This window comes from Colobus angolensis, unplaced genomic scaffold (assembly GCF_000951035.1).
Source record: "Colobus angolensis palliatus isolate OR3802 unplaced genomic scaffold, Cang.pa_1.0 Scaffold137, whole genome shotgun sequence".
Lineage (NCBI taxonomy): Eukaryota > Metazoa > Chordata > Mammalia > Primates > Cercopithecidae > Colobus > Colobus angolensis.
In genome coordinates this window covers 1,373,916-1,395,010 of record NW_012114455.1, presented here as the reverse complement: position 1 = coordinate 1,395,010, position 21,095 = coordinate 1,373,916, and the positions used below count along the sequence as shown (strand labels likewise).

Here is a 21,095-nt window from a genome sequence, read left to right as displayed (position 1 = left end):
TCTGTTACTTTGTAATTGACTGGTAAATAACTCACACAACCTTACCTATTAAACCAAAATATCACACAACTTTACCTATTAAACCAAAATAAATTTCACGTGTATTACAAATGTAACTGTAATAAAGAAAAGCTTGCTTTTTGTTGTGGCTATCATTATTTGAACTTGTAGTTATGTGCTAGGCACACACCAAGCATTTTTAATATATGATCTCATGTAACCTTAACTTCCTATAAAGTAGCTATTATTACAAGACAGTTCAATAGATGAGAAACTTGAATAACAGACTGGTTAAGTTACTTGTCAAATGTCACACAATTAAGCTTTCTAGTTACCATTGCTACATAACAAATTATTGTGTTCACTAGTGCCGTGGATCAGGAATTAAGAAAGTATGCAGTAGGTTTGTCTGTGTGCTGTGATGTCTAAGGCCTCAACTGGGAAGACTCCAAGACTGAAAGTGATGAAAGAGCTAGAAACTGAAATCATTTGGAGGTGTCTCCACTCACATGTCTTTGGAGTTGATGGTAGTATAAGTTGTGATGTCACCTGGGGCTCTTGTCAGAACACCTACACGGAGACTCTGCATGCAGCCCAGGCCCCTTCACCGCATAGGGGTCCCAAACTTCTTACATGGTAGCTTAAGGCTCTAAAGGTAAATGTATAGCTGACAAGATAAGAATTGTGTCTCATTTTAGGGCCTAACCTTGGAAGTCATGCTTCATCACTTCTGCTATGTTCTATTGATTACAAATGAGTTACAAGCCTGGCCAGATTCTAAATCTAATCTTTTGATTAGAGAGTAGTAAAATTGTAGAAGATCTTGTGGTATGGGAGCTATTGTTGCAGCCATCTCTGAAAAATACAATATGTTACAGCTAGTTAACGGCAAAGCTGGAATCTGATCCAATATCTGTATAATTCCAAAGTGCTCTCTCATTCTGTGTCCACTCTTATATTAGCAATATTTATAAATATGTAATTTAATGGCAAACAAGGTTTTCTAACCATGACAGCAATCACAAAACAGGACAAGATCAACAGATTTGACTGCATACAAAAATAAATACTTAGTGAGTCAAAACCATCAAAAAAAGAAGATAAATGACTTCATGGAAAAAATATTTTTAATAAATAAGGCAGATAAATGGTTGACCTCCTTAGTATACCAATAGCACGTTCATATAAATTAAAACAAGATTAACTTTCCAACTAAAAAATAAACAAAGATGTTAACAGGTAATTCACAGAAGAAATATACATTGTTAGTGCATATGATTATATCCAATCATTTTTAATTTTGGAAATGCAAGTTAAGTAAAAAAAAAATTTTAACTTCTGATTATGATATTGCCAAAGATGAAAATGTACACTGTTGATAGGAATATAAGTGGTTTTCTGAAAGCAAATAAGAAAATAGCAGTATTTGTAAGAACTGGCATATATTTGGATCCAAAATTCTTACCACAAACTTAATTTTGGGGAAAGAATGAGGTAAAGTTAAAAAAAAATTAACACGTGAAGAAGTTTCACAGCAGTGTTGGTAATGAAAGTGAAAAGGTAGAAATAACCAAAATTACTTAAATCAAACAAGATACATCCATATGCTGAAATGCATCCATAGGAAGTGATGATAATGTCATTATGAAATTATTGACATGAAAGCATCCTAAAATATATTCAGTGAAAAAAAGAAAAATTTGAAATTCTGTTTTTATTTAAAACTTACTGTTTCTCTCTCATCTATCATCACTTCACTTCTCTTTCTCTTTCAATCTATAAACTTTTAAAATAACTGCAGTTTTACCAGTGGAAAATTCTGGGTTTTGGATGTACTACCTAGTTTTGAAAACTGGCATGATGCTGTTTTCTGGCACATGTATTTTTTCCTCATAGAAATAAAACTGTGGACAAAGTCTCAGAAATTCAATATAAAAAGGCCTTGCAATAATTCACATGTTGGAATTGGTAGACAAGGAATTTAAAACAGCTACTATAAATATTCTCAGAGACTGAAAAAAAAGATAGCTATGAATGGATAGAGAGGAAATCTCAACAGAGTTGGAAAGTATAGACCGACATGAGGAAATTCTCAAAAAAATAGCAAATTAAATACATAATTGTGTTAAAAATTATGCACTATGACCAAGTGGGATTAATTTATGGTATGCAAGATTGGTTCAACATTTAAAAATTGACACATGTAATCCACCACAACATGAAACTAAAGAAAAAAAATCATGATCATAACGAATGACGCAGAAAAGACACTAAAAACATTCAACATCCCTTCATGATAAAAACTCCGAGAAAGGTAGAAATACAGGAGAACTTCCTCTACTTGATAAAGAGCAACTATAAAAATACGCACAGCTAACATTGTACTTAACAATGAAAACTGGATGCTTTCCTCCCAAGATCAAGAACAGAGCAAGGATGTCCTCTCCTACCAGTTCTATCGAACATCATATCAGAAGTCTTAGCTTCTAAAAGAAAGGCAGACATTAGAGAAAGAAATGCAAATCAAAACCACAATGAGATACCATCTCACGCCAGTTAGAATGATGATCATTAAAAAGTGAGGAAACAACAGGTGCTGGAGAGGATGTGGAGAAATAGGAACGCTTTTACACTGTTGGTGGGAGTGTAAATTAGTTCATCCCTTGTGGAAGACAGTGTGGTGATTCCTCAAGGACCTAGTACCAGAAATACCATTTGACCCAGGATTCCCATTACTGGGTATATACCCAAAGGATTATAAATCATTCCACTATAAAGACACATGGATACATGTTTATTGCAGCGCTATTTACAATAGCAAAGACTTGGAACCAACCCAAATACTTACCAATGATAGACTGGATAAAGAAAATGGGGCACATATATGCCATGGAATACTAGGCAGCCATAAAAAGGAATGAGTTCATGTCCTTCACAGGGACATGGATGAAGCTGGAAACCATCATTCTCAGCAAACTAACACAGGAACAGAAAATCAAACACTGCATGTTCTCACTCATAAGTGGGAGATGAACAATGAGAACACGTGGACACAGGGAGGGGAACATCACACACTAGAGCCTGTCGGAGGGTGGGGGGCAAGGGGACAAATACTTAATGCATGTTGGGCTTAAAACCTAGATGACAGGTTAATGGGCATGGCAAACCACCGTGGCACGTGTGTACCTATGTAACAAATCTGCACATTCTTTCGTGTATCCCAGAACTTAAAGTAAAATAAAAAAATAATAAAAATAAAAGAAGGCCAGAAAAATTGGCCAAAAAATCTGAACAGAAAAAGATATACAAGTAGTAAATAAGCATATGAAAATATGCTTAACATCATATCTCACTAGGGAATTGCAAATTAAAACAACAGTATTATGCAACTATACATTTTAAATGGTCAAAATCAAAAAAATTTTAAAAAAGCCCTAACAGTAGCAATTTTTGTCAAGGATATAGAACAATAGGAAATCTCATCTGTTGCTGGCAGGAATGCAAAATGGTAATGTTGTATGGGAAGACAGTTGGTAGTTTCTTAGAAAGGTGATTATACTCTTGCTATGTCATTCAGTAATCATGCCTTTAGATATTTACTCAACCAATTTGAACAGTTATGCCCACACAGAAACCTGCACACAAATGTTAAAATCATATTTATTCATAATTGCCTGAGACTAGAAGTAACAAAGATGCCCATCAATAGGTGAATGGATATGTAATCTATGGTACATCCAAACAGTGGGATGCTGCTCAATGATGAAAAGAAATGATCTATCAAGCTATGAAGGACATGGATACATTTTAAATGAATATTGCTAAGTTAACAAAGCCAGTCTGAGAAGGCTACATACAGATGCTCCTCAACTTATGATGGGGTTACATCCTGTTATAACAATTGTAAATCAGTGGTGGTTTGATCCAGCAGCAGTTCAGAATACTCCTCTTCGAATTCAGTTTCTACACTTCCTGAAAACTCCCCCTTCAAAGCGCTCTTCTTGCAAGCACATTTGAGGGAAAAGATTAGTTTTATTTTGCTCATGATTCACTTCAATGCTATGACTGCACATCTCATTTCCATCACGAGCCCTGGTTCATTTACAACAGGTCACTCTCTGGGACTCAACAACTGTCCTTCTTGATATAATAAAATTTATTATGATTATAATTTTAATATTAAATAGATAATGAGCACTTTCTTGTGCCAAGTGCTGACCTAAGCCATTTATGCACATTATCCCGTTTTATTTTTTCTACAACCTCATGAAGCATAGGGAGGTCAAGTTACTTTCTCAAAGTCTCATAAGTGGCAGAGCTACAAACTGTAGGGAGTTTTATCCCAAATATGATGCTGCTGCCATGACATGAGTCTCAGTAAAGAATTTAACTAGGAGGGCCCAGCTTCTCTATTTCCAACAGTACTATCATTCAGGGATGTATAAATGTATCAGACTTACTGAGCAGCTGACAAAGGCAGAACTAAAATGCAAACTACACGTTCAATATGACTTCACAGTCCAATGGAAAGAGAAGGAAAGTGAAATCTATCTCAGGTGATCCTCTTGTGGATATAACCCAGGTCCTAGCTTTGTTCCTCTATCCCCAAGTCTCTGAATCTTTATTCAAAGCACCATTGTTTTCACTTGTCTCTTTCATTGTAAGTAGTATTCTTAGTACCTCAAGCCACTTCTCAATACGTAGCAGCTGGCAGGCATCCAATACACACTTGTTGAAGGAATGAACCCAGGAATAAGGTAAGGCCTGTCCACTTCCCAGAAGTCTGAGAGTGGTACTCAGTAACTCATGGAATTTTACTTCCAAAGCAAGGAATTGATAAACATTGCTGCAGGCGTGGGGGGGGGGCATGTTATTCAGGAGGACAGGCTAGCATGGGCTTTAGCTCTCCAAATTGTGCAAGGAGCAAGGATTGGTTTCAGCTCTTGGACTCCTGTTCCTCTTAAGAGCTTCCCAGCAATACAAGGTGAGACAACGCCTCTTCCATCATGGGGTATCCAGTTGGAAACTGGCTTATCCCAAATGCAAACATCAATTTACAGGGATAAATATTTTGCTGAGTAAATTAGAACCTAATATAAGCCCATCAACTGTGAGGATGAAATTTGCATTAACAGGCTTAATGTTACTTGGTCCTAATTATTCATCCTCCTGCTTCAAGTCCTGTCCAGAGGTTCAGGGGCATAAGAATGAGACCATGGGTCCTACACTTTTAAGCAGCAAAACCTCTGTAATTTGATACTCAATGATTGACTTCACAAAGTCTGAGCTGAAGTTTTGAATCTACTACCTTTTTTTTTTTGGCATTGGGAAGACTACTATTTTAGACAGGAGATTTCTATGTCATTCTCTCTGTTTGAATAGGGATAGCAAGAGGATCACGTTTTATTACATCCCCCAAGTAAATGAGGAATCAGCGAGGTGGTTGTGTATGTGTTGCTACATATGCAGGGGAAGGGGTGGCAGGATGGTCGTTCTTCCAGATGCATAAAATTTTGTGAAACGCAGTGCAATGGTTTCTAGGTCATTTCCTTATCTGATGCATTGGAAACCTCCCCCAAAGTTCCTGCTTTACATTCAGACAAGTGAGTGTCTAAATGATAAGAAACTTCTCATCTTAAATGGCCTCCGCATAGAGGTAAAGGAACAGTTCTTAACCAGTTCTCTACTTCTTCTACCCCACAGCTAGCATTCAGTGAGGAAGTGACTTTATTGAACAAGATAGCAAAGGCACTGCTAGTAAAAGAGGGCAGGAAAAGAGAGATAGAGGCAGCAATGGCAGCAGCATGTGAAACCCTTGGAGGGCAAGCAGTGGAAATCTTGATAACAGTTAAAGAATTTCCTGGTTATCAGTAATCATTAAGATAATCAGCACAGTAGATAATCAGTAAGGCAGCATCAGGCACTGCTTTGCCTTCCCTTCCTCTGAGCATGACGTCTATCATTCTCTTGCCTGGTTCCTGGTTCCTTCCACTCCCTGTGGTGTAAGTAAAGGAGTTCTTGACCTTCTCATCTACTAGAGTGTTACCTGTGAGTTCACACCTCCATCTGGGGCCTCAGGAGACAACTGAGTGATAAATTTCCTGTCACAATGTGTCACAGCTTGGGAAATTTTGTCTGACTTGGACTTGGGTGCAGAACAGGTTATATCCGAAGAACACTGACCAGTCCCTCTAGGCTTTCTCCTTCCTTTTTTTCCACAATCTCCTCACTCCTCAACAACCTACAGAAGACTACCTTTTCCTAGAAGTTTGGAACAGCTACAACGGCACTTCTGAGTTGCCAGCAAATCTCCAAGAGTTGGGAACTCTAGAAAAGGGGAAGAGACACTAGGAGAGGCTCTCTAGACATTTCACCTGAGCTTCTTGGAATCTCTATGCATTCTCTAGGTGTTCCCTCAGTCTGTGGCAACCCAGAATTGTACATCAGAGTCTAGTTTCACTGAATCTCAACAGTAAAGCTCAGTGAATGTCCTAATTGCTCACTCACCAAGAAAAACCAGATAGTCTGCTCTGAACCTGAGCGTCTGACTCCAAAGGACATCTGGAAGAAACTGTTCTTGATCTCCTGCCCACTCCAACATGCAAGCCAAATCTAAGCCTTAGTGGTAGTTGACCTTTATCAGGCCGCTCCTGCAGCCACCCCACTGCCAGGCTCTTTCCCTTCCCATACCAGAGCATCAGCTGTAGACCCTAACTCACTGCCCTCCCTGGGCACGTGACCTCTGAGAGTGGCTCTTGAAGCCTGAAGTTTCTGACATCTACTCTGGCTAGGGGATCTAAGCTACTGTTGAAAACAAGAAAAAAGAATGTATTCAACGATCTGTCATCAGCCATAGCATACAACACTTTTAATTTTGGCAGACGGGGTGAGCGTCTGCCTGGATCACTCTTGGTCTGGGAATACAGAGATAATGGATCCCACAATATTGTGTTGGGTAGTACCACTTCCCATTCTTCCTGAATCACTTTTATAATAAATTTTTGTGGACCAAAGGTCTATACTATCACTCTCATGTGCCTTACACAAAGGCTTTCTTAGGCAGGGGAGGACAGGCAGAGGTCACAGCTAGGGAGCTGCAGCATCCAGTCCCTCCTCTCCAGCCTGACTTGTCAGTGTCCCAGCAGCCTGCAGTGGGAAGGGCAAGTGAGGAGATCTGCTGAAGCTGCAGCCATGGAAACAGCTCCAGAATTGCTGTTTGGCGTGACTTGCAGGAATCCCCCATCCCTATGCTCGTCACTCCCGAAGGTGGTGTGCTACCGTCACACTGAGGGTGTGGAACGCAGGAGGCTGGCAAGCTGAAATAAGCCTGGAGGGAGAGACTCAGAAGAAAGCCCTCTCACCCTCAGAGACTGACATCCTGGTGACTCAGGCGAGGCAAAGCCATAGGAGCAGGGCTATAGGGCTCCTTTCGCCAAGTTCAGTAAGTTATGCCCTATGCCGGGCCTGTGGCAGGAACTGAACTAATGAAAGGAAATGACTCAGAATTCGTATCTGACCCCTAATTCATACTCCATGGTTCCCTCACCTACCAACATGGTCTCTGGCCTGATAACTGAAAGGGCATGAATCAGGGTCTTCCTCCACCTTTATTTGGGTTGATCTTTTAATTGAGTCTTGTTTCTTCTGTGTAATTTAAAGGCATCTGACTATATCACTTCTATGCCTAACTCCTCTATTTTATGCACAATAGTGCCTTCCATGGTACCTTCAAGGCTGTCTGAGGCTAGAAAGTTTGGAGGGCAGTTAGGAGGAGGGTAAATGGGGCTTGGTCAGCAGGCTGATGTGGGTTGGCTATACAGAAGGATATGAAGGGTCGGGAGTTTCTGGGGGTTTGGGGATTCAGGCAAGCAGTCAGAGCAAGGTCCTGGGGTTGCTCTGAGATGCTAGAGGAAGATCAGGTCTGAGGCAAGGACATGGATCTACCAATCCAGAAGCTCAATAAACTCCATGTAGGATTAACCCAAAGAAATCCATACTAAGACACATTATAATCAAACTGTTGAAAGCCAAAGACAGAGACTCTTGAAAGCAGCAAGAGAAATGTAACTTGGCACACACACAAAAATCCTCTGTAACGTTATCTGTGGATTTCTCATGAGAAACTTTGCAGGCAAGAAGACAGTGGGGTAGTATCTTTAAAGAATGGAAAGAGAAAAAAACTGTCAGCTAAGAATTCTGTATCTGATAAAACTGTTATTCAAAAGTGAGGAAAAAAGTAAGAAATTCTCAGATAAATAAAAGCTGAGTGAGTTTATTACCATTAGACCTGCCATTCAATAAATTCTAAGAGAAGTTCTTCAAGTTGAAATAAAAGCATGCTAGAGAGTTACTTGAAGCCTTATGGAAATATGCTGATGTCTAGTAAAAACAAATACATGGGCAAATATCAAAACTGATATTATTATAATTTTGGACTGTAACTCCACTTTTTATTTTATACAGATTAAAAGAAAATGAATAAAATAATTATAAATTATGTTAATTGGTACACAATACAGAAAGATACAATTTATGACATCAATAACATAAAGTGGCAGAACTATAAAGGAGTAGAGTTATTGTATGTGATTGAACCTGAATTGATATCAGTTTAAAAGCCTTTGGAATGGGCCAACCAAAGACCACAGAACTGTAGCGCTGTCAGTATACAACACCAGCCTGAGAGAGTTGCAGGCATGAGACTCCAGTCTATGAAAGTTTCTGGGTATACTGAGCCCAGCAAAGCCATAGTGGAAGGGATGTTTGAGGCCTTGATAAACCAAACCCAGTGTGCCCAGAATGGAGTTAGAGATTATTCTCCAACTTTAAGACTTAATAATTTCCCTTTTGGGTTTTGGACTTACTGGGGACCAGTTACCCCTTTCTTTCTTTGTATTTCTCCTCTTTGGAATGAGAATTTCTATACTATGCCTGTCCCAGTATTGTATTTTAGAGGCACATAACTTGTTAATCTCACAAGCTCACAGCTGAATGAGTATTTGCCTCTTGTTGGAGCATGCCTTGAGTCTCGTCCTTAACTGATTTAGGTGAGATTCTGGGTTTTAGCCTTTTGAGTTGGTGCTGGAACAAGTTAAGACTTTTGAGGCTATTAGGATGGAATGAATGTACTTTGTTTGTGAGAAGAACATAAATTTTGGGAGGGCCAGGGGCTGAATGCTATGGTTTGAATGTTTCCTCCAAACCCATGTTGAAATTTACTTGCCAATGTAACAGTATTGGAAGGTGAGGCCTCTAAAAGGTGATTAGATCGTGAAGGCACTACTCTCACAAATAGATTAATACCATTATCATGAAAGTTGATTAGTTATTGCAGGAATAGGCTCCTGTTGAAAAGAATTAGTGTGCCTTGATTTCCTCTCTGTCTCACACACCCACTTTCTCACCATGTTATGCCGTTTATCATGATATGACACAGCAAGAATGCCATCACCAGATGTGGCCCCTTGATCTTAGAATTCCCAGACTTCAGAACTGTGAGAAATAAGTTTTTTTAAAAAAGATATATTACTCAGGCTGTGGCCTTCTGTTATAGCAGCAGAAAACAAAGACAAACAGAACACAAAATAGATGGCAAAAGTAAATCCTTCCTATCTGTATTTTCTTTAAATGTAAAAAGATTAAACTCCCCAATTGAAAGACATAGATTAGCAGAATGAATTTTAAAAACAACACCTAACCATGTGCTGTATATAAGACACTTGCTTTTGATCCAAGAACATGCACAGGTTGAAAGGGAATGAATGGAAAAATATTCAATGCAAATAGTAATCAAAATAAGACAGAAGTGGCTATACTAATATCAGACAATATAGACTCTAAGGCAAAACTTTTTTTTAATTTTAGTTTTTTATTTCAATAGGTTTATGGGGAACAGGTGGTGTTTGGTTATATGGATGAGTTCTTTAGTGATGATTTCTGAGATTTTGGTGCTCCCATCACTGAAGCAGAATACACTGTACCCAGTGTGCAGTCTTTTATCCCTCGCGCCCCTCCAACCCTTACCCTACCACCCTTACCATCCCACTCTGATGATAGTTTCTTTTGCTGTGCATCAGCTCCTTAATTAGATCCCATTTGTCAATTTTAGCTTTTGTTTCAATTGCTTTGGTGTTTTAGTCATGAAGTCTTTGCCCATGCCTATGTCCTGAAAGGTATTGCCTAGGTTTTCTTCTAGGGTTTTTATGGTTTTAGGTCTTGCATTTAAGTCTTTAATCCATCTTGATTTAATTTTTGTTTAAGGTGTAAGGACAGGGTCCAGCTTCTGTTTTCTGCATACGGCTAGCCAGTTTTCCCAGCACTATTTATTAAATAAGGAATCCTTTCCCCATTGTTTGTTTTTGTCAGGTTTGTCAAAGGTCAGATGGTTTTAGATGTGTAGTGTCATTTCTGAGGTCTCTGTTTGGTTCCATTGGTTTGTATATCTGTTTTGGTACCAGTACCATGCTGTTTTGCTTACTGTAGCCTTGTAGTATAGTTTGGTGTCAGGTAGCGTGATTCCTCCAGCTTTGTTCTTATTGCTTAGGATTGTTTCAGCTATATGGGCTCTTTTTTAGTTCCACATGAAATGTAAAGTAATTTTTTCTAATTCTGTGAAGAAAGCCAATAGTAGCTTGATGAGAATAGCATTGAATCTGTAAATTACTTTGGACAGTATGGCCGTTTTCATGATATTGATTCTTCCTATCCATGAGCATAGAATGTTTTTCCATTTGTTTGTGTCCTCTCTTATTTCCTTGAGCAGTGGTTTGTAGTTCTTCGTACCCTTTGTAAGTTGTATTCCTAGATATTTTATTCTCTTTGTAGCAATTGTGAATGGGAGTTCCTCATGATTTGGCTATCTCTCTATTATTGGTGTATAAGAATGCTTGTGATTTTTGCACATTGATTTTGTATCCTGAGACTTTGCTGAAGTTGCTTATCAGCTTAAGGAGTTTTGGGGCTGAGACAATGGGGTTTTCTAAATTTACAATCATGTCATCTGCAAACAGTGACAGTTTGACTTCCTCTCTTCCTATTTGAATACATTTTATTTCTTTCTCTTGCCTGATTGCCCTGCAGAACTTCCAACCCTATGCTGAATAGGAGTGGTGAAAGAGCGCATCCTTTTCTTGTGCCAGTTTTCAAAGGGAATGCTTCCAGTTTTTGCCCATTCAGTATGATATTGGCTATGGATCTGTTATAAATAGCTCTTATTATTTTGAGATATGTTCCATCAACACCCAGTTTATTGAGTGTTTTTAGCATAAAGCAGTGTTGAATTTTATCAAAGGCCTTTTCTGCACCTATTGAAATAATCATCTGGTTTTTGTCAGTGGTTCTGTTTATGTGATTGATTATATTTATTGATTTGCGTATATTAAATCAGTCTTGCATCCCAGAGATGAAGCCAACTTGATCGTGGTAGATAAGCTTTTTGATATGCTGCTGGATTCGGTTTGCCAGTATTTTACTGAGGATTTTCACATTGATGTTCATTAGGGATATTGGCCTGAAATTTTTTGTTGCTGTGTCTCTGCCAGGTTTTGATATCAGGATGATGCTGGCCTCATAAAATGAGTTAGGGAGGAGTCTGTCTTTTTCTGTTGTTTGGAATAGTTTCAGAAGGAATGGTACCAGCTCCTTTTTGTACCTCTGGTAGAATTAATCTGTGAATCCATCTGGTCCTGGACATTTTTTTTGGTTGGTAGGCTATTAATTATTGCCTCAATTTCAGAGCCTGCTATTGGTCTATTCAGGGATTCGACTTCTTTCTGGTTTAGTCTTGGGAGGGTGTATGTGCCCAGGAATTTATCTATTTTTTCTAGATTTTCTAGTTTATTTGCATAGAGGTGTTTATAGTATTCTCTGATGGTAGTTTGTATTTCAGTAGGATCAGTGGTGATATCCCTTTATCATTTTTTATTGCATCTATTTGGTTCTTCTCTCTTTTCTTCTTTATTAATCTAGCTAGTGGTCTATGTATTTTGTTAATCTTTTCAAAAAACCAGCTCCTGGATTCATTGATTTTCTTGAAGGGTTTTTTGTGTCTCTATCTCCTTCAGTTCTGCTCTGATTTTAGTTATTTCTTGTCTTCTGCTAGATTTTGAATTTGTTTGCTCTTGCTTCCCCAGTTCTTTTAATTGTGAAGTTAGGGTGTCAATTTTAGATCTTTCCAGCTTCGTGATGTGGGCATTTAGTGCCATAAATTTCCCTCTAAACACTGCTTTAGCTGTGTCCCAGAGGTTCTGGTATATTGTGTCTTTATTCTCATTGGTTTCAAAGAACTTATTTATTTCTGCCTTGATTTTGTTGTTTATGCAGTAGTCATTCAGGAGCAGGTTGTTCAATTTTATTTTAGTTGTGGGGTTTTGAGTGAGTTTCTTAGTCCTGAATTGTAATTTGTTTGCACTGTTGTCTGAGAGACTGTTTGTTATGATTTCCATTCTTTTGCATTTGCTGAGGAGTGTATTACTTCCAATTATGTGGTCAGTTTTAGAATAAGTCCTATGTGGTGCTGAGAAGTATTTATATTCTGTTAATTTGGGGTGGAGAGTTCTGTAGATGCCTATGAGGTCTGCTTGGTTCAGAGCTGAGTTCAAGTCCTGAATATCTTTGTTAATTTTCTGCCTTGTTGATCTGTCTGATATTGACAGTGGGATGTTAAAATCTCGCACTATTATTGTGTGGGAGTCTGAGTCTCTTTGTAGGTCTCTAAGAACTTGCTTTATGAATCTGGTTGCTCCCATATTGGGTGCATATGTATTTAGGATAGTTAGTTCTTCTTGTTACATTAGTCCCTTTATCATTATATAATGCCCTTCCTTGTCTTTTTTAATCTTTGTTGGTTTAAAGCCTGTTTTATCAGAGACTGGGATTGTAACACCTGCTTTCTTTTGCTTTCCATTTGCTTGGTAAATATTCCTCCATCCCTTTATTTTGAGCCTATATGTGTCTTTGCTAGTGAGATGGGTCTCCTGAACACAGCACACTAATGGGTCTTGACTCTTTATCCAATTTGCTAGTCTGTGTCTTTTAATTGGGGCATTTAGCCCATTTACATTTAAGGTTAATATTGTTATATGTGATTTTGATCCTGTCATCATGATACTGGCTGGTTATTTTACACAATAGTTAATGCAGTTTCATTGTCACTGGTCTTTATATTTTGGTATGTTTTTGCAGTGACTGGTGCTGGTTTTTCCTTTCTATATTTAGTGCTTCCTTCAGGAGCTCTTGTAAGGCAGGCCTGGTGGTGACAAAACACCTGTGGCCTCTTAACATTTTTTCCTTCATTTCAGCCTTGGTGAATCTGACAATTATGTGTTTGGGGGTTGCTCTTCTCCAGGAGTATCTTAACGGTGTTCTTTGCATTTCCTGAATTTGAATGTTGGCCTGTCTTGCTAGGTTGGGGATGTTCTCCTGGATAATAAAAAATTATTATAAAAGTGATTCATGAAAATAGGAAGCAGCCAGAGAAAGGTCATGTTACCTATAAAGGGAAGCCCATCAGACTAACAGCGGATCTCTCTGCAGAAACCCTACAAGCCAGAAGAGAGTGAGGTCCAATATTCAACATTCTTAAAGAAAAGAATTTTCAATCCAGAATTTCATATCCAGCCAAACTAAGCTACATAAGTGAAGGAGAAATAACATTCTTTACAGACAAGCAAATGAGGGATTAGTTTTCTGTTTAATAATGAACTGATTTGAGACAGGAGAAACTGGCATTTACAAATGGGTATTCTGGCAACAACTGGGAAGTGGACTCCCCAAGCATTAAACCACAATCAAGGGTGTCTCATCCATTTCGTCTGGATGAGTCTACATTAATTCATGGCTAGTTGCTAACAGCTTGACTTCTTCATGGTTAGAATTTATTCTTACTGGAATAAACAGATATTTGTGGATATGGATGTTCCTGTTAATAATGCTTCTGCCACCATCATTAACTGTGGACTTAGGGAATGCTTTATTCTCCATCAACGTGTTTTAAACACAGAATTATTTCCACCCAAGAAACTTATTTCACCACAAAGAAGTAGAGCAATATGTTCATGCCCATGGAAATCATTTATCTTACCGTGCACCCCATCATCAGAAGCAACCAGCCTGATGGAATAATGGAATGAATGGTTGGATGAAATCTCAATTTAACTATAAGTTGGGGGCAAACACTCTGAAAAGATTAGATTATATCTTAGAATGCAATATATGCTCAGAACCAGCAACTAATATATAATTCTGCTTTTCCCATAGTCAGAGTACACAAGTCCAAGAATCAAGATGTAGAAGTGGGAATAAATTCTCCTATTCCTGCAACTGATTTTTGTTCATTTGGAAGTCTTAGTTACTAAGGGAGAAATGCTTCCACTAGGGAACATAACAATACTTTAGTTGATTTGAATGCTGAGACCATTTTGGGCTCCTGATGCCTCCATGCCACAATATAAGCATAGAGGTTATTCTACAGGCTGAGAAAACTGATCCCCATTATTAAAAGGGAATTGCATGGCTGTTGCACAATGAGGTAGAGATGACTGTGTCTGGAATACAGGAAATTCTCTGAAGTGCTACTTTATTCTTCCTGTCCAATAACAGTAAATATAAAGCTCTGAAACTGAAAAAAAAAATCCAGGCCATTGAAAATTTGGACCTTTCAAGAATGAAGATTTTCATCACCCCACCAGATAGATAATGCTGACCGAGTGAGGTTCTAGTTGTGCAAAACAAAATATAGAATTAGTAGCAGAAGAAGGAAGTTATAAATATTGCTTGCAGCCTCATTAGCAGTTAAAAAAACAAACAAACACTGGGTACCTAGGCATATCTTTTTCCTTTCTTGTCATGTTTTCTTCTTGTTTTCCTCTATCTCTCTGTTATTTTACATAAAATTTTTGATGGTAGTTGACAGGTGGAATTGATTGAATTTCAAGAGTATTTAACATTGCATGGAAATGAATATCAAGGATATCACTCTGAGATAGAGATGACTTTAGGACTCTTGTGTCCTTATTTAGAGAAAAAATAAGAGTATCTTTACTTGTATCCATACAAGTATGGATAATACATCTCTTTAGACAAAAGCAAGAAGTTGCCTTTCTTGTTCAATGGAGTCCAAACACATAAAAAGGTATGCACAGATGTTGAAAGGTCAAAGGCGTGATTGAACTGGTATTAAATGATTGTTTCTCAGTTTTAAGTTCACACTTCTATATTCTGCTTTATGATGGTGGTTTTTGCAAGCTAGATCCTTGTTAAATTCTGCCAGTAGGGGGTGCTGGAGGGAGACTGGCAAGCTGGACAAGGGATGCATCTTTTCCTGTTTGCTTCCTCTTCCTCTCAACAGCTTTTTACCTGGGCAGTGGCAGTTGGCTTCAGAGCTACAGTTGGTTTTGTTCCATGGTTTTCCCCCCACACTTTCAGAACCAGCTTCCTGGTGCCCCACAGAGATACCAGCACCATCTGAACAGTTCCCGTTCCCTAGAGGTATGCATTTTATTTTCACGGAGGTCCTTTGTTCCTGACATGTTTGGGCTCCAGTTCCAAGGGATCCCTCCTTCACACTTTTTAATTAATTAATTAATTTTAGAGATGGGATCCTCCTTCATCACCCAGGCTGGAGTGCTACTGTACAATCATAGCTCACTGCAGCCTTGAATTCCTGGGCTCAAGAGATCCTCCAGCTGCACTTCCTTCCCCCACACTTCTAAGGTCTAAGGTCTAATTACCTTAATTACCTTAGACCTTAGAAGTATGGACATCCAACATTTTCCTTGTGTTTCCCTAGACCTACAGGTTTTAGCTGTTTTTTGCAGTTTCTGTCTTTGTTAACTCAGTATCTCCCTTTGGCTTTTTGTGTCCTTTAATACCTGGTTAACCCCTCTTAATTTTAAAGCCTCTGTAAAAAATAACTGGTGCTGTTTTTGGTTTCTGACTGACACACATGGAGAGTAGTATGACTTTCAGATTTGTGTGAAGAGTAACTGAGTCAGAAGATAAAAAGTGTTTATAGCAATGCCTCTCATATAGTAATCGTCATATAAGTGGAAGCTATTATTAGCATTTACTTAAGATCTGCCTTTCCCATTAGTTTAAGCTCCATGAGGATAGGGATTATGATGCTGTATACGTACTAGGGTCTAGCAGTACCTGGAACATAGTAGGCTTTGAACACATGTTTGTTAAAGGAATTAGGAAGAGGTTGGAGGAGAGAGAAAGAAGGAAACACAATTTGGCTATAGAAGAAAGGTAGCTTTCTTTATATTATTATTATTATTTTTATATAATATAATATAGTTCATCACTCTTTCTGGGCTTCATTCCACAAGTTTCATTAGAAATCAGCCTCTACCCTTGTGAACATGTTCAGTCAAACTGCCGTTTTTCTCCAGGGTGTTAGAATTATACAGAGTGGAAAGCTCAAGTGTGTGTGAGATGGAGGTAAGGGTGGGAGAGGCATCTAGGGTCACGGGGCATCTGTTCACACAAGCGGCTGATGAGATGTCTAGTGGCCAGACTCAAATGGCTTCCTCAGACCGCACAGTTCTCAGCTTCCTCCATGCCATGCTCCAGGCATGGGAATAGTTGTGTTGCTGCTGGTGGTTCTGTCCCCTGGAAGTATCCTGCAGTTGTTCTCTGTCTAGAGGTTGATGCCTCCTTGTGAGTTTGTCAGGGAAGCTGGATGCAGGTACTATCTCTAGAATCTCATAGACTTCTCCTGCTTTTATTCTGCAACCGCTAGCCCCAAACAGATCTGATTCTAGAAGGCAGACAATCTTTCTCTGTTCATGGTTCTGGTGCAGCTTCCTTTCTATGTCCCAATCTTCTCCTCACCCTGGGATTAACATTCATGAACAAACTCCAAGAAGACTTGAACCACTTCTTTATATGTTGCTACTCCCCATCCCTTCAGACCACAGTTATGTGCTTTCTTTGGAGTGGGATAAGAAAGATAACACAGAGAGAAAAAAATGTGAAAAATATTAAAATACCCTGCCACAGAAGGAAGGAAAGCAGCAGAGGAAAGAGGAAGGGATTCTTTTTTGAAATTAAAGTATCCTTTTCCTTCTTTTCTGAACAAACTAGCTATACAGTGAAAGCGCAAGGGTTTATAGCAACCTGCAGGATATATTGATCTTGTTCTTGCTCTCAAGGTTATTTATTTACTTATTTTAAGGGATGAGACAGAGACTAGAAAAGGAGAGGGACTTTCCTTTCATGTGCAGAAGATGGAGCCATGTCTTTGCAATCCTCTTCTGTAGTATGCGTGTGTGTGTGAGAAAGAGATTTTTTTTTTTAAGAAAGTCATTGTGAAGAGGCTGAGGCAACAACCTCACCCAGAATTTGGAGTCACAGAAGAACCATTAACTTCTAAAGGTCTTCATTGCACAGGTCGTGGCTCCTGCAGCAGCTGAAGCTCACAAAATAGACACTCCACTTTATGCCTTTCACGTCAGCACAGTTCTTTAGGCAGTCCTTGAAGGTTAACCAGGGAGTACCGTCCCCTGTGGAAGGGATTAAAAACAGATCAGAAAGCCTGGCCATGAAACTTCTGCAAAAAAACTTTTCTCCAGACCACACCAATATATAGAGATAATCTTGTGTAGTTCAAAGCTCCGTTATTCAAATGTAAAAACTGGAAGATGTTGCAAGTTGGGGGCTTCCCAAAAGAAATGCAGCGATGGAGCAGTCTAAAATGATTACTGGGGTTAGGGCAGTAAGGAGAACAGTAATTCAGGGAATGCCAAAGCTGGGTGTTTCTCTTGAGAATCTTAACACTGGTTTAAGTGAGGGTTATAAATGCCAAGAGACAGTTTAGCACAAAGGGTGGAAAAAGAGAAATCATGATGTCTTGTCTTAACCATCCAGGGCAATTCAGCCAGTCTACTGATGACGCTGGCCCTTCTATTTCCACAGTTTAGATCCATCTATAAGGAAACCCAGACAGGCACAAGAGGCACAAGGACCAAAAGCCCCCTCCTCTCAGCAACTCACTGTTACCCATTGGGCATAGATTACACCTATTCTCTCACCTCGATTTATTCTCCTCTGTTTTCTTCAGGCTTCTCAAAATACTAATTCCTTAGCTGTAGGCCCCCACCCTCCTTAGTGACCACCTCCATCTAATTTTCTTTTCTTTTTTTTTTTTTTTTGAGACGGAGTCTCGCTCTGCCGCCCAGGCTGGAGTGCAGTGGCCGGATCTCAGCTCACTGCAAGCTCCGCCTCCCGGGTTCACGCCATTCTCCTGCCTCAGCCTCCCGAGTAGCTGGGACTACAGGCGCCCGCCACGTCGCCCGGCTAGTTTTTTGTATTTTTAGTAGAGACGGGGTTTCACCGTGTTAGCCAGGATGGTCTCGATCTCCTGACCTCGTGATCCGCCCACCTCGGCCTCCCAAAGTGCTGGGATTACAGGCGTGAGCCACCGCGCCCGGCCGATTTTCATTATGGTATATGATGCGGATGAAGGAATCAGCCATCCCAGGTGTGAGACTGCCTATAGTAAAAGTGAAGTAAAGTCTCCCCTTTCCCCTGTGGCTGATATGTCCCTGTCTACTTCCTCTGCCCATTCTTCTTTTCCCTAACCCACAACTTACTTTTGGAAATCCTTCCAACCATGCAGGCCTCTTCTGTTCCTGCTCTGCATATTCCTCTTCCTCTGGAGCAGTTTTCTCCCGGGAACTGGAGGTGGCACATCCTACACTGAACAATTTCTATCACTTGGCCGGAGAGTGGGAAAGAGAATTGAGAAACAATGGCACTACCACGAAAGAACCCCTCTCCCTTTTTGGGTTAGAAGTCTGCCTGCCAGAGCCCATCGAGCGTGAACATCTTCCTCTGCGGAAGTATGCTAAGCCATGAGAGTGACTGAGGTTTACGGTCTCAGGAATTTTAGCCTGAAAAATGGGAGGGGAAAGAAAGGTGGAGGAACAAGGAAAAGTGAAACATTATCAAGACTGAGATGATCAGCAGGTCCTCTTCATACTTACGAGGAAATTCATCTTTCACAACAGCTATTTCATTGACTGTACTGGCAAAGAGAAAGAAAACACGTCAGAAATGTGCCTGAGATTTACTGTTGTATTGGGTTGTTATAATCTGCCCTTCAGGGTCCATCGGGTACTCTTAAATTGGAGCCATTCCAGGACCTCTGTCCCCCTAATGCCTAGTCACCTACTGGGCATCTCTGCACCTCTTCTCTCCTTCTAAATCTCTTCACCTCTTCAGGGCTTCTCAGATTCATCTAACCATTCCTATAGGATGCAGCACAGACCAGAAGGAGAAAGATAAGTGCACATGCTTTTTTGCTTCATTCCTTTCTTTTTAATTGACTCTGTGTGGCACAATTAAGGTAAAAGTCTGAATTGACTCTTATTTGTGCGTGCCTGGAATCTGACAATGGGGACAACCTGAAATTCCTGAAGTTGTCATGCTTTAGATTTGGCCAAGCAACACGTGAAAAGCCAACATTCCACTTCCTCCTTTCCCTTTTCCTTGCCCTTCACTGACACTCACTCCTGACCTTGTCCGTTGATGCGAATGTTATTTTGTCAAACCTAAAATCAGCTCCCATCCCAGCTCTGTCCTGCTGGAAGAGGTTGTTGAGTGTTGGAACTCAAGGTCTATTTCTATTTTTTTTTTTTTTTTTTAGCCCCTGGTGCTCACCTCACCCCACCCATCTTTTCCTCCTCAGACCTGCCCCTTCTCATACCACTTATCTATTTCTACTCACCTGCATATTTTCTCTTTGAAAGTGATCCAGATAATGCTGTTGAAAAAAAAAAAAGATACACTGTCTGCAGACCTCATTTTCCAAACCCCATCTCAAAGCTTCTGTGAAATCCACTCGATTCCTCTCTAATCTGCCTCTTTCCACCCCCCCATAAAGGAAGGGAGAAGAGTTTTAGTTAAGGTCCTGGGGATATGACATACCCTGGGTAGAAGGCATAACATTAGAGCAGAAGCTCATCATGTTTCTGTTACGATAGGACTTCCATGAGAAGGCCTCTGCCATGAGTGCTCTCACCTGTTCCTAAATTCGGGATTCTTACCAGCTGTCAACCCTAGGGACTCACCCCTAAAGCAGCAGAGCAGGATAGGGAGTTCCAGCAAGAGGGACTTGTCCATTTTGGAAAGAGGGAGGCACAGGCTATAGCAGGAAGATTCAAGAGTGCCTATTTATACCCCTGCAAGGTTGGGCTTTCCTGCTTAAGGTTAGGGGTGGGGACGCTGTGGAAGCTCTTGGAAGGCATACCCTGCTCCTAGGGAAATCAATGTCTCTGTAATTTCTCTCCCTTGCAACTTGGCGAGAGAGGGAATGGCTAGGTCAATCCTGAATCTGATTTATTCCGGTTCTACCACTCAGGATTTTTGATGCCAGGTTCTATGGTCTTTTCACTATACCATACTGTAAAAGAATGCGAAGATAAAAACTGGGCTGGATGGGTAGAATTGAGAGTCATCTACATCAAGACATTGATTAAAGCTAAGAGAATATATAAGTATAAATCATTGGAATGCAGAAAGGCAAAAAGAAGGCTGAACACAGACTTAAAAGTACATACCTCTAGGAATACAGAGAAAGGTTAGGCTCCGAGGCATACAGAGGGTTCCCATGAGGAGAGTAAAGTTTCTCACTGTCAATCATCTTGGAAAGAAGCAGATCCTAGGGTAGAAAATGAAAGCGAGGAGAGAACTGTTTTCCTTTCTTGGGGCTTCCTCGTGGCTGCGACTTAGACTTTAGTTGGGAGAGACAGATTTAAGACTATTTCATCTGGAGAAAGGTAAGCTGGTCCTTCTCACTCCATGGCAGGCCAGGGGATTGAACCCATGGATTCTAAGAGGAGCCATATCTAGTATCTCATTCTAAGTTTTCTGTTCATTTCCTTCAGTTATTGCTATGCATTCAGTGCATTGTAATGAATGTCGCAGCTTAGTCTTCATTGTCATTGTAGAGAACTGACAGAAAAGCCTGTGCCCGTGCTTAGGGCGCAGCATATATTGCTAGGAGCATCTTCTCTATATGAGAAGAAGAGTGGCAACTGGAAGGAAGCAGGTCTCTATATGAGAAGAAGAGTGGCAACTGGAAGGAAGCAGGT

At 39.9% G+C, this 21,095-nt stretch overlaps 1 protein-coding gene across 2 annotated transcripts; it reads right to left on the bottom strand.

Annotated features, from left to right (window-relative positions):
* Nucleotides 1-16,249: 16,249 nt before the first annotated feature.
* On the bottom strand, nucleotides 16,250-20,130 carry PATE1 (prostate and testis expressed 1). 2 transcript variants are annotated; one of them, XM_011934617.1, is made up of 5 exons: nucleotides 20,073-20,130; nucleotides 19,730-19,765; nucleotides 18,987-19,022; nucleotides 18,594-18,716; nucleotides 16,250-17,504 (listed from the first exon to the last, which is right to left on the bottom strand). In XM_011934617.1, the coding sequence occupies exons 1-5, from the start codon at nucleotides 20,122-20,124 to the stop codon at nucleotides 17,371-17,373; spliced, it is 381 nt and encodes a 126-aa protein (XP_011790007.1). In that variant the 5' UTR covers nucleotides 20,125-20,130; the 3' UTR covers nucleotides 16,250-17,370. The 2 variants fall into 2 exon arrangements, with proteins under 2 accessions (XP_011790007.1, XP_011790008.1); XM_011934618.1 differs by lacking the exon at nucleotides 18,987-19,022 and having other exon boundaries at nucleotides 17,146-17,504; nucleotides 20,073-20,126.
* Nucleotides 20,131-21,095: the final 965 nt, after the last annotated feature.

What these genes read in the sequence shown, in the direction of transcription:
- PATE1 (XM_011934617.1), bottom strand. Translation starts at nt 20,124, where the DNA reads ATGGACAAGTCCCTCTTGCTGGAACTCCCTATCCTGCTCTGCTGCTTT. An exon ending in CCTGCTCTGCTGCTTTAGGG is followed by an intron (nt 19,766 to 20,072) that starts GTGAGTCCCTAG and finishes TTTTTTCAACAG; the next exon opens with CATTATCTGGATCACTTTCA. An exon ending in TGTGAAAGATGAATTTCCTC is followed by an intron (nt 18,717 to 18,986) that starts GTAAGTATGAAG and finishes TCTCCGGCCAAG; the next exon opens with TGATAGAAATTGTTCAGTGT.